The 14,075-nt window shown below is 39.7% G+C and overlaps 1 protein-coding gene across 1 annotated transcript in view; it reads left to right on the top strand.

Moving 5' to 3' along the window:
- Positions 1–14,075, top strand: part of Med13 (mediator complex subunit 13) — an 87,826-nt gene that overhangs the window by 46,846 nt on the left and 26,905 nt on the right. The window contains exons 10-16 of the mRNA XM_051158203.1: positions 2,480–2,693; positions 3,893–3,971; positions 8,100–8,221; positions 9,991–10,081; positions 10,207–10,421; positions 10,689–10,885; positions 12,139–13,055. Coding sequence (XP_051014160.1) covers positions 2,480–2,693; positions 3,893–3,971; positions 8,100–8,221; positions 9,991–10,081; positions 10,207–10,421; positions 10,689–10,885; positions 12,139–13,055 — 1,835 coding nt within the window. The remainder of the gene's footprint in view (positions 1–2,479; positions 2,694–3,892; positions 3,972–8,099; positions 8,222–9,990; positions 10,082–10,206; positions 10,422–10,688; positions 10,886–12,138; positions 13,056–14,075) is intronic.

Raw genomic sequence — 14,075 nt, 5'->3', positions numbered from 1 at the left:
AGTTTGTGTGCTTCTGCCAGAGGATGGCTTAATATGAAAGAGAAGATTTGCTCGCCTTCACAGATCTGTAGTGTCAGTAGCCTAGGTGCAGGGGATCTCGTTCCCCTTTACCATCTGGGTAGGTATTTGAAGATGCATAGTTTAGCGCTTAAACTTTTCATCTGTATCTTTGCCACTAAGTGACCGTAGCAAACTATCTGCTGCTACATAATTTTAATCATTTAGAGACTGCCTGTGTCCTATCACAGAAGGTTATTTTTACTAAAAAAGAACACAGCAGAGTACCATATTAAGATATTTATATCAGCACATTCATTTTTTTAGCCAAGTTATTCACAATTTAATGTGATGAGGTAGAGTTACTTTTCAGATACATATATTTATCTGTTTATAGAAAGAACTATTCTAATAAGTAATTACTATATCTTCACTGACATTTGTGTCACCAGAATATTTCTATGAAACAGTAGACTTGGAATGGTAGCTTTGGGGATTAGCCTAGTATGTGTGTGTATGTATGTATATATGTGTGTGTGTGTGTGTGTGTGTGTGTGTGTGTGTGTGTGTGTGTGTGTATTAGAATAGTAATATATGTTTGAGCGTATGACAAAACATTCAGAAAACCCTGGTTTTTATTTTGAGGGCCTCTTTTACTCTGTAGGGGACCAAGTGTAAGTTGTAGTAGGCCTTAGTAATAGGCTGGGGTGTGATATCATTCATAGAACTAAGAGTCTGGTGATAACTTACTGCTCTCCATATTGAGAATAAACCCTGGCATCAGCAGTTGCTTTTCCTCTGGTGTGTGTTAAGGGTGTATATTGAAATGGGATCTCATGCTGTAGCTCGGGCTGGCCTGCAGTGTTCAGATTGCTTGTGTAATCATGTCTACCCCAACACTTTCTAATGTAAAAAAATACTTTATCTCACAGTACAAGATAATCTATTTTAGAATTACTAATGCCAGTTACCTTAGTTTTGTCTTTTTTTTTTTTAACATCTCATTTATTATCAGATATTTATTAAGTACCTATCTTGTGTCTTGGTGCTTTCAGTGTTAGAGATGATTCAGTGAACCAAGACAAAATCTCAGACTTTGTGGGCCTTTTATTCTAACGAGACTGATAGTTATGAAGGTGTAATGAATTACATAATATGCATAAAGATGACTGTCACCAGACGGGTTGGGGACAGTGCAGGGTAAGACGTGCTAGTGCTTAGACAGGTGGTAGAATGCAAACTAAAATAGGTAGTCATAATAAGGTGCAGAGAATGCGGCACTTGAACAGAGCACTGGAGGAGATACAGGAGACGAGCTGACAAACACTGCAAGCAAAAGCAACAGTCAGGAGCATGTCTGTCCTGTGTGAGGAGCATCAAGGAGACCCTGGAGACAGGATTTGGAGTAGAAGCAGAGGAAGCTGGAGAAGAGCACAAGAGTGAGATGGAGGGAGGTTTGGTTGGGTGTTACAGACTTAGGTGTTTGTACTCAGGTGGTTTTTTGTAGGGTGTTCAAAATGTTCTGAGTAAAGCCTGGCTGCCCTTGTTCTGACAGCTTGAGGGCCTGAGGTTTGCAAACCTGAGAGAAGAGGAATTTTGAAGTTTTAAATATTTTATTAACCAGAAGTTAGTGGGTTTGTATTAGCATTCTGGTTTGGAATATACATAGCGACAACAGTCCAGGTCAGAATGTGGACCCTGATAGTTCACAGGGCTTACACTCTGTCTTCCTTCTGGTGGCTGTCCTTTTGTAGCCTTAAAATTTAAGGCCTAGATTCTTTAATTTGTTAGTTTCTGCTTGTTTGCCTTTTGAATTTCTCCTCTCTCCTTTCTCTTGTTTTTTTGTGCCTTTATTTTATTAGAGTAGGAGTGGAAACATACGTTCTTTTCAGTCTCTGTGTTAAGCCAGGAGACTGGTAAAGAAAACGGAGTTACTTTTTGTCCTGGTGCTTTTATTTATTTATTTATTTATTTTGCTGACCTTATTATTAATAGTAATGTTACTTTCATGAAGTGGAAACAAGGCCTTTAAAACTTCAAGCTTGAGATGTATCTATTCACGGCTCTAGGAAAAGGGTAATTACTTTTCCTTGTACAAATTGTGTGACAGTATCTTGTGTTTGAGACTTGCACTTTGAGAGCTGTTCTTTCTGTGTAGTTTATATTTAAGATTCCTCCTCAGCTCCAGGGTTTGGACAGGTCCCTGTGCTTTTGAAGTCTTGAGACAGGGCAGGTAACTGAAAGGCAACTTGTTCTGGTGGAAGGACTATATGTGTAGACTTGGATTTTTGTTCCCTTTTTGTTGTTGTTAAAATTGAGATTATAGTAAATTGTCTTGCCTCAGTTTAGTTTATAAAATTAGAAATTATGGGATGAGTACTATGTATAATTCTAAAACCCCACAGCACTTAATTTATTTTGGAATTTTCAAATGTATTTTTGTATAACAAATACTAATTTTCTAATTTTGTTTTTTGTGCAGGTTAATGGTGCAGTGTAAGAAACCTTTAAAAGTTTCAGATGAAATAGTCCAGCAATATCAAATTAAAAATCAGTATCTTTCAGCAATAGCATCTGATGCAGAACAAGAACCTAAAATTGATCCATATGCGTTTGTTGAAGGAGATGAGGAATTCATTTTTACTGATAAAAAAGATAGACAGAATAGCGAGAGAGAACCTGGGAAGAAACACAAGGTGAGTAGGAGAGACCCTGTCCTGCCTGTTTGCACAGCACAGTGCACCTGGACGTCTGGCGCCACACCCATTTACGTCTTTGTTTTTGGTGATACTGGCTGTTGGGCCTGGGGCCTCCTGTGTGATAGAGAACCACTCTATCCCTGAGCTGTATCCCCAGCCCCACTCACTTATTCTTCTAGAATAGAAAGATTAATCATATTTATGTAGATACATGTGCACTCTGCCATAGGTAATCAGGCATATGCTTGATAAGGAGAAGTATTTTTAATGTTGTTATATTCTCAGATTGGATAAAGAATATATTAACTTTGGTCAGAATTAGAACATTTAAGTACTCTGTTGTGATAGTGAGTTTAAAAAATGTGGGATATTTTTGAGTATGTGATTTAGGAAGATTACCTTCTCCTTTATAAAGTATGGATAATGAAAATACTTATCTGGGGTTGGTGAGATGGCTCAGTGGGTAAAAACATCTGCTGCCTAGCCTGAGAATCTGAGATTCTTCAGTTGTTTTAGAGCTTCAAATACAAAATGTATTTCAGAATATGCATGTAATTAAAATTTTAGAAGTCAGGTACTTAAGGATCTGTTAGGCAAAAAATAACTACTGGCAGTAAGTATAAAATATAAACAATGATATTTATTAAGTGATCCAATTACTACAAAATAGTTCATTTTACAGTTTTACTTAGTTGTACTGTATGCCAGATACTTAGTTTTGTCCATTTGTAAATACGAAGCCAATAGCGTCTAGAATGGGTATACCCACAGTTCAGAGCTAGCACAGAGTTGTGGAAGTTCCAGCCCCACTGCCAGCCGTGAGGCCTTGGACAGATTCCTTAGCACCCTGTGAACTTAACTCAATATCTGTAAGAATGAACGCACTCATTGTTTACTATAGGAATTAGTGAGATCCTGTCTCAAACAAAAAGCGTAAGCAAACCAAACTAAACACTAGGAGAGAGTGACAAGCCGAGTGTAGAGGTGTGTGCTTTCTAGTCTAGTGCAGTGAGGCTGAACCAAACCTGATGTGCGGAAGGCCTTGTTTCCAAAGCAACTCCGTGGCTCCAACACAAGAATCAGTGGTAATGCATATAGTGCCTGTATGAGAATGCTTGACACAAAGCTACTCAACTGACACGTTTTTATTGTTGCTACAATATATAGCATAGCCTAATATATAATACTGTTTTCAGGTGGAAGATGGGACATCTACTGTTACAGTGTTAGCACATGAAGAAGATGCTATGTCATTGTTTAGTCCCTCTAAGCAAGGTAAACTTTTTTCTACTCATGACTTATGCATTCATTCCAGTGCTGATTAGAGTATGTGATTTAGGATAATTTACCCACTCCTTAAAAATAAAAAACTTGATGAAGTATATGGAATGGAAATACTCATCTGGGGCCGATGAGATGGCTCAGTGGCAAAAGATACCTACTGCCTAGCCTGACATGACACTTAGATTTTTGGTAATCCTTTTTGCATAGTTTATATTTCGTGGGATGGTTAGATTTACTGTTTGTTTTGTCTTTGAAGAAACGAGTTCAAATGATAAAAATGATTTTAGAAATTGAGATATATAACTTCTTGGTCTCTTGGCTAACTAAGACCAAGAAATGTCGATCATAGTGGTGCATGGAGGGAGGCAGAGGCAGGCAGGGCTACGTGCAGAAACTGTCTTGAAAAACAAAAACCCAAACAAGACCAAGTGTAAATTGTTAGAATGTTTTACCCTTTTTACAGATAGAAATAGATCTGTGTAGATGAGATAGGATCATTGCCTGAGGGTTCTTGTGAGCTGACAACCCAGTGGTTAGGGTTTTTGGAGGCAGAGGATGGGGAACAGGGTTGCCTTGGCTTTTGTTTATTTTAAGACAGTTTCTTTCCATGTAGCCCAAGCTGATCTCAAATTCCTGAGCTCTGGTGGTCCTGACTTTTGAGCACCTGAGTGTCACTGGGATTACAGGTGTGTGCCACCGTACATACTTGGCCTGAAGAACTCTGTTTTCTTGCAATTTTAAAAATAGACTTGGGGCTGGAGAGATGGCTCAGTGGTTAAGAGCGCCGCCTGCTCTTCCAAGAGGTCCTGAGTTCAATTCCCAGCAACCATATGGTGGCTCACAACCATCTATAATGTGATCTGATGCCCTCTTCGGCAGACAAAGCACTCGCATACAATAAATAAATAAATAAATACATCTTTAAAAATAAATAAATAAATAAATAAACTTATAAAACTTTTTTGATTCTTCTGTCCTGCATGTGTAAGAGACTTCCCCCGCTTCTTTTAGCTTTGCTTTTAGTTTTTTGGTGACATGATGTCCTGTGGCCTAGGCTGGCCTCTGTGTGATGGAGGCTGCATTGAACCTGTCATTCTAATGGGATTACCTCCTAAGTACTGGAATTCCATCATGTGCTGCCATACCCAACCAGGAAATCTTTTCCTGACAATCTTAGTTCAGCTTTGTTTGTTTGTGACAAGGTTTCTCTATATAGACCATGCTGTCCTTGAACTCAGGGATCTGCCTCCTGAATGCTAGGATTAAAGGTCTGTGACAGCACTCCTCCAGCAATTTAGCATATTTATATAATTTTTTTGTTTATTTGTTTGTTTTTTTGAGACAGGGTTTCTCTGTGTGGCCTTGGCTGTCCTGTAATCACTCTGTAGACAAAGGTGGCCTCGAACTCAGAGATCCATCTGTCTCTGCCTCCTGAGTACTGGGATTAAAGACCTGTGTCACCACTACCTGGCTATATATTTTTATGATCTACAGTTTGTTGGGTTTCTGTGGACATTTTAGAGTGCTAAGTCAAGCTATTTAATATGTATCATCTTACATAAGGTTGTTTATTTTTGAAATGAAAACATGAAGGTTTTCTTAGTAATTTCCAGGCATTCAGCATACTATTAACTCAGGTGCTACAATATACAGTAAACTTTTGAGTAGGCACAGTTTATCTTTTGGGGTGTGTGTGTGTGTTTTGAGAATAAGGACAGAAGTCCATGTGAAGAAAGAGCAGGTAGTCTGTCATAAGGCAGTTTAGTGCCTCTAGGTATTGGCGGGTAACATCTTAGATGATTTGTTGAAGGAGTCCTTATCAGAATCTGAGTGGCGTATTGCACAGAGATAGAGTAAAACATTCTGCAATTTTTATTGAGATACAAAAGAACTTGAGTTGCCAGGGTAGTACTGAGTGAAAAGACCAAGGTGTCTAGCCGTGTTTTGTGCTATATGCCTGTAGTCCCAACACTCAGGAGGTTGACACAGTTCATGAGCTTGAGAATAGTCTTATGTACATAGTAAGACTTTCTCTTTTAAAGATTTATTTATTTTATGCTGTCTTCATGCACGCCAGAAGAGGGCATCAGATCATAATACAGATGGTTGCGAGCCCCCATGTGGTTGCTGGGAATTGAACTCAGGACCGCTGGAGGAGCAGTCAGTGCTCTTAACCTCTGAGCCATCATTTCTCCAGCCCCTATAGTAAGACTCTTACTTCCCCTCTCCTCAAGACAAGTGTCTTTTATTAGCTGGGTGGGGGCTGTACACTCCTTTAATCCCAGCATTTGGAGGTGGAGGCTGGGAGATCTCTTGAGTTTGAGGCCGCCTGTGCTATAGAGAATCCCAGGACAGTGGAGGACACACAGAGAAACCCTGCTACCCCAATTGGTTACTGTTTAACTTCAAACTATACTATACAGGTAATAGTAGTGTGGTACTGGTATTAATAAATGCATAGCCCAGTAAAACAGAGTAGAGGGTCAGAAGTAAGTCCATGTCTTTATGGTCAAGATTATCTATGCTCTTAGGGTCTGGACAGATGGCTCAGAGGTTAAGAGCACTAGCTGCTCCTCCAAAGGTCCTGAGTTCAATCTCAGAAACCATATTGTGGCTCACAACCATCTATAATGAGATCTGGTGCCCTCTTCTGGAGTGCAGGCATACATGCAAGCAGAGCATTATAAATAAATAAATCTTAAAAAAAAAAAAAAAGAAAAAAGAAAAAAAAAGACCAGTGCTCTTAAAGTAAGCATGCAGTAATTGTATGTGTGTATGGCGCAGTATATTTTACTGCATGTATTCCATATGCTCCAGCCAAATTAGGGTATTTGGTATTTCAATTTATTAGGAGCCTCCTATAAGCTCCTCTTATGTAGTTTTTTTAAAAAAATAAAATATATTATTATACAATAAAGTAGTTAATTCTGAAGTGTAATCTCACTCCTCTATGCTATAAGCACTAGAGCCTGTTCCTTCTATCCAGTTCTATTTTGGTATCTCCTTACTATTTCTTCTCCTCCATTCTTCCCAACCTCTAAGAATCATATACACAATAAATAATAGTAACAGAAAAAAAAATCAAGCCTCTAGGCAGTTGATAATGCTACATTGTTATCTATAAACATTACATTTTATAGCAGATACCTAGAATTTATTCATCATAACTATTTAGTTTGGTATTCATTGATTATATCATCTTTATTCAGATGCTTACATGCCATCTTATTTACTTAAAATAAATTCATCTGTTTCAAAATGAAAAGATAAGTCGTGGGTAGATGGCTTCCTTCTAAGTTGCTTGCTGTGTAAGCATAAGAACCAGAGTTGGGATCTTCAGTAGCCACAGAGAGCTGGGCAGGTGTGATGTAGTCTGTCTGTAGTCCTAGCATGAGAGAAGAGGAGATAGGGAATTCCCAGAGAAAGCTGGGTAGCTAGACTCCTTGAATCACTGAGCTCTAGGCTCCAGGAAGAGACCTTACTTAAATGTATAAGTTAGGAAGTGGGAGCTGGAGAAATAGCTCAGTGCTTAAGGGCACTGACTGCTCTTCCCGAAGACTGGTGTTCAAATCCCAGCACCCACATAGCAGATCATAATTGTCTTTGTCTCAAAGATTTGACACTCTCACATAGGCATACGTGCAGGCAAAACAGCAGTGCCCATAAAATAAAGGTAAATAAACTTTAAAAAATTAAAAATAAAGAGTTAGGAGCAACTAAGGTAGATTCCCTATATTAGCCTTTGGCCTCCACATATATGCATGTGTGTACAGGGGCCTGTGAATACACATTCAATCACAGTACACAACATACACAAAAGAAAAAGTATGTGTTCAAGTCTACCATTCTAATAGCATTTATGTTTTTATGATTTAGGTACAAAGCTTAACTATGGTATCGATTATGTAACCTTTGGCGCTTCCTGGGGGACAGTACTATTGTTTATTTACAACTTTATTTCTAAGGCAAAATGTTTAGATTTTAAACAAGAGGCCGTGAACAATTCATGTTGCATGATGTCTTGATACATACCAGGTTTTATATCTGGTTTGAATAAGTAGAACACTACTTGGCTAATAGTTGGGTTTTCAGTTTATTTTTTCTGATTGTCATATGTAGATGCTCCACGTCCTGCTAATCATGCCCGTCCTCCATCAACCAGCTTGATTTATGACTCAGATCTGGCTGTGTCTTACACTGACCTTGATAACCTCTTCAATTCTGATGAAGATGAACTAACAGTGAGTATCCTGTTAATGATTAGGACTAAATTAGCTCTCATTGATTTCACATGAGCTCAAGTTCTGGCCCTGATCTGTGACTTGAGTACTATGCGTTAGATCTGAGCAATAAGCAGTCTTGGCATGGTTTCCTGTTACCCTGGATGTGGGCTTTTTTTCTTTGCTTGTTTTGTATGTTTGAAAGAATGAGGATCAGGTTTCATTGAGTCCTACCATGTAATTTTTTTTTTTTTTGTTTTCCTTTCAGCCTCTAGAATGATTTTTTGTGTTTTGATTCTGTAGTTTGAGAAGTGACTCTGGAATTGAATCAGAGAATTTTAACTAATTAACATCATAACTTTACACCTTTTCCATTTTTGTGCAAAATGCCAGTTCTTCTGAAGCTGTCTGACGTTACCCCTGTCACTATGAGACACACTCTTAAAAACAACAGAGGGGAAAACAAAAAGCACTACTCAGTCCTTCACACCCATTTTCAGAGAAAGTTGAGGATAAGACAGGAACTTGAAGATGGGATTTCTTCGACGGTCAGGCGTCTAGTGGGTGGTGAATTGGGGGCGGCAGCATGGTTAAAGCATTCCTTTTCCTTCTGTTTAAAAGCAGCTTAGGAACTGACTGGCACATTTGTCTTTGTTGTCTTACATAATATATCCTGCCAGAATATCTGTCACATATGTTTGAGCATGTAAATGTATTGCAAATAAGGATCATGGCAGACACAGCTACATGTGACACTTACTCTGCACCCTCCAGTGTAGTGTGCTCTAGGGCCCTGCTCACTGGGAAAAGAGCTGAAGTATTTTGGCTCATATAGACAGATGTTCTTTCTGCTAATAGATAGACATCAGCTATCTCTTCTCTGAGGTAAAGTTGTCTATATGTGTGCTTTACTCACAAAATGTTCAACATAAGATGTGAACAAGTGGTTAGTTTACAAACATTGGTAAGAGCTGGATGTTGTGGCACATGACTGTAATCCCAGTTCTTGGTATATGGAGGCAGGAGAGTCAGGAGTTCAAACTCTGCTCTGCCTATGTTAAAATAAAAGGCCAGCTTACATTACACGAGGTCCTACGTATCTCCAAACCAACCAAACCCACAAAAACCAGTGGTGGTGCAGTTTTGTTGCTTTGGAAGTCTCCCTGAGTTTTATTTGCTCAGTTTTGTTTGTAAAAATATTTTTACAGGAATAACTTTACTAAAACAAGGTGAAAATATAAGGAAGAATTAGAGGAGTTATTGATTATATAGGAAGTTTTAATATGTTCTAAATAAAGGGATGGAGACTTTGAATATCTTTTGCTAAAAAACAATCCTGAGATTAATTTTACATTTCTTATCTTTTACTTGGCTTAAAGTTACTGGTTTTTCTTGCTTTTTTATGTATTTTCTTGGGGATACTCTTTTCCCTGTTATTGAGAGACTTACCAAATGCTCGTTAGTGATGGCTGTACCTGTAAACTATCTAGTGTGACATTTGGCTCTGTCATAGATTCAGAAGACTGTTTTGTTTGGTTTTGTTTTTTTGAGACACGGTTTCTCTGTGTAGCCTTGATTGTCTTGGACGCATTTTGTAGACCAGGCTGGCCTGGAACTCACAGTGATCTGCCTGCTCTGCCTCCCAAGTGCTGCGATTGCAGGCGTGCATACCTGGCTCCAGAAGACTGTTTTTGATGACCAGTATTTATCTTTTAAGTTACATATGAGTGAGTAATACCATGTGATCAGTTTGGCTTTCAGAGTAATATGTGCTTTTCCCCCTCCGATAGCCTGGATCTAAAAAATCAGCAAGTGGATCAGATGATAAAGCCAGCTCCAAAGAATCAAAGACAGGAAACCTGGATCCGTTGTCTTGTATAAGTAAGCTCCCCAGATCTTAGCCCCAGCTTGATTTGAAAGTTTATTCCCAACAAAATTCTTTTTGCTTTGAACACAGATTCATACCTTTTTCCAGTTTGTTAAAATGTGCCTTACTCATTGTGTAGGCACTGCAGACCTTCACAAGATGTACCCTACACCACCGTCACTGGAACAGCACATTATGGGCTTTTCTCCAATGAATATGAATAGTAAAGACTATGGCAGCGTGGACACAGCACCTGGAGGAACTGTCCTAGAAGGAAATAGCTCTAGTCTAGGAACACAGTTCAGAATTGAGGTTGAGGAGGGACTCTGTAGCCCAAAACCTTCTGAAATTAAAGTAAGTATTTTTCTAGAAAACTACTTTACTTCCTGTGTGTTCTATGGATTAGTTGCTGTTTTCAAGAATCTTTTCACAGTTGATTTTAGTTTTGTAGATAATATGAGGACTGAATTGTACACTATGTAAAATGCATTAAAGAATAGAACAGAAAGTATTTATACTTTTGTCTGTTTAAAGAATAGGGTAAAGAAGACAGTTGCTTTGATTCTGTTTGTTTTGTCCCTGGAGTATAAGGCACTAAAATCCATGTTCTCTATATTGTAGGATTTTTCTTATGTCTATAAGCCTGAAAATTGTCAAGTTCTAGTAGGATGTTCCATGTTCGCACCTTTAAAAAGTCTACCAAGCCATTGTCTGCCTCCTATCAAATTGCCAGAAGAATGTGTTTACCGGCAGAGCTGGACTGTTGGGAAATTAGACTTGCTGCCTTCTGGCCCTTCAATGCCGTTCATCAAAGAGGGGTATGACTGATGCTGCTGTCAAAGTACTGAGGGGTTGTATGGACTCGCTTTGTAGACCACACTGGCCTCGAACTCACAGGGATCTACCTGCCTCTGCCTCTGCCTCTGCCTCCTGAGTGCTGGGACTGAAGGCGTGTGCCACCACTCCCGGCGGGCAGAGTATCATTAATAGTGCCAGGGGCTGGCTCTCTATGGTGCGGAGGGCCAGCCACTGGATGGATATTTCCCCCAGTATCTGCTCCCTGTTTATCCCTGCATTTCTTGTAGGCAGGGTAATTTTGGGTCAAAGGTTTTGTGGGTGAGATGGTGTTCCCCTCCCTCCGCTAGGAGTCCTGCCTGGCTAGAAGGTGGCCACTTTAGTCTCCATGCTCATCTTGCCCCATCCCTTCCAACAGTCTCAGCTAGAGTTACCACCATGTCCTCCTAGGAACCTACCCTATCGCAGGTCTCCAGCTTGGTTCCCTCCACCTTGGTTTCTCTTTTCTCTCCCAGCCTTCTTGCCTCCCATTCCCACTCTCCCCACATCTGATCCCTACCTTTGTTCCCTCCCCACATCATCTCCTCCCCATTTGCCTCTCTCCGTCTACTTCCACTGCCTGTTGTATGTCCTTTCTGGATGAGATTCAGGTGGCTTCCTCTGGCCCTCCTTGCTACTTGGCTTCTTCGGGTCTGTGGATTATAGTATGATCACCCTGCACTACATGGCTGGTGCATCCGCTTATAAGCAAGTACGCAATGCGTGTCTTTCTGGGTCTGGGTTACCTCACTTGGGATGATCTTTTCTAGTTCCATCCATTTGCCTGCATGATTTCCTTGTTTTTAATAGCTGAATAGTATTCCATTGTGTCAGTGTACCACAGTTTCTTTATCCACTCTTCAGTTGAGGGACATTTAGATTGGTTCCAGTTTTTGGCTACTATGAATAAAGCTGCTCTGAACATAGTTGAGCAAATGTCCTGCAGTCGGTGTTGTAACCACTAAGCTGTAGTTCTCTAGCCGCTGTTCTGCTTTATACTTTTGAATCCAGTGTATTATTATATTTTGATTCTAGTTGGCTCAGGAGAATCTCCTTAGTGGACACAATAAACCTGAAACAAGTCTTAATTATACTTCTGATCTTCTACTGATTGCCATATGAAAATTTTCAGTGTCGCTGAGAAGCATTTGGGGGATTTTTATTTGTATTACACATTACTAATATGTTTCTTTATGTATGTGTTTCTTTTTTTTTTTTTTTACCCTGGTGACAACAGCGATGGGAGTACTATGGATCAAGATTATGGCCCCGCCTACACACCTCAAACACATGCTTCTTTTGGGATGCCTCCAAGCAGCGCGCCTCCTAGTAATGGTGGCACGGGAATTCTTCCTTCTCCGTCTACTCCTAGGTTTCCAACTCCAAGGACTCCAAGGACTCCAAGGACTCCTCGTGGAGCTGGTGGACCTGCTAGTGCTCAAGGTTCAGTCAAATACGAGAATTCAGACTTGTATTCGCCGGCCTCCACCCCATCTACGTGCAGACCCCTCAATTCTGTAGAGCCTGCGACTGTCCCTTCCGTCCCTGAAGCACACAGCCTTTATGTAAACCTCATCCTTTCAGAGTCAGTAATGAATTTGTTTAAAGACTGTAATTTTGACAGTTGCTGTATTTGTGTTTGCAACATGAATATCAAGGGTGCCGATGTGGGAGTTTACATTCCAGACCCAACGCAGGAAGCACAGTACCGGTGTACCTGCGGCTTCAGTGCTGTCATGAACCGAAAGTTTGGAAATAATTCGGGATTATTTCTTGAAGATGAACTTGATATCATAGGACGTAACACAGACTGTGGCAAAGAAGCAGAAAAACGTTTTGAAGCTCTCAGGGCTTCCGCTTCAGAAAATGTTAATGGAGGCTTAAAGGACGCTGAAAAGGTGCCCGATGAGTTGATATTACTGCTTCAAGATCAATGCACTAATTTATTTTCACCCTTTGGAGCAGCAGACCAAGATCCTTTTCCCAAAATGGGTGTGAGTAGCAATTGGGTGCGGGTTGAGGAGCGGGACTGTGGCAGTGACTGTTGCCTCGCGTTAGAACACGGGCGTCAGTTCATGGATAACATGTCAGGAGGAAAGGTTGACGAAGCACTTGTCAGAAGCTCTTGCTTACACCCTTGGGCCAAGCAAACTGGTAAGTTTGTGAATGGAATAGTCCTTCTTCTATAGGAATTTGACTTTGGCTTCTTTGTTCCTTGGAATAAAAGTATCAGAAGCAATTAGACTGGCTAGGGATGCTGAAGTTTGGACTCCGCCCTCATTTAAGTGTGGTATTTTATATTATGAATACATTATAGAAATAATAAACCAAACTAATTAGCTTATCTATCACTTTTTTTATGGTGACATTTAAAATCTTTCAGCACTTTTAAAATACATAATACAACAGTTAGTAATACTTAGATTAATAAATGAGAATGAAAAAAATACATAATACAGTATGACTAGCTGTGCTCCTCTTGTCACTAAATAGACCTCGTCTAGAATTTAAGTCTTTTCACCTAACTGGATTGTCACTCCCTCTCCCCAGTCCAACCTTCCTCCATGAGAAGATTACCACAGAACAAAAGGTTCCATTGTAAGAGCAACGTCACTGAATAAGGGATTAATAGAGCCCATTCCAAGTAGAAGTATATCTAGACCTTTATATGGGGATACGACCATTGCAACAAGAAGATGGTATTTCTTTGTGCAAAAAAAGGGAAATTGAGCATTTTTAGTGATTGCTTTTGTGGTTGTGGATGAGAGCAATGGGAGACAGTGACAGGGTCATTTGATGTAGATGTCTTAGCGCCAGATATCATCATTTTGTTAGAAATGCACATTTCCCTGTTCTCCCATGATCTTCTAAATCAAATTCTGGAGATAGGAATCAGTTCTGCCATTCATTACTAGTAATGTCTGTCTCAGCAAAACAAAAATAATATTTTGGCAGTGAGATCATAACTCATAATTATTTTCATCATATTAAAAATAGCTTGTGAAATAAACCTGGAAGACTGCACAAGAGCTCATTATTATTCATGATAATATCATGATTCTTCTAATTCATTAATTTAATTCATAATACTTCAGGGAAGGGCCAAATAAAATAAAAGCAAGTCAATGAGTGCCTTTCACTTAGGATCTCCAATGTTACTAACTCCGGTGGCAG

This window comes from Acomys russatus, chromosome 16 (assembly GCF_903995435.1).
Source record: "Acomys russatus chromosome 16, mAcoRus1.1, whole genome shotgun sequence".
NCBI classification, from domain to species: domain Eukaryota; kingdom Metazoa; phylum Chordata; class Mammalia; order Rodentia; family Muridae; genus Acomys; species Acomys russatus.
The sequence above is the reverse complement of the archived record's forward strand: the minus strand, read 5'-3'. Positions and strand labels throughout refer to the sequence as shown.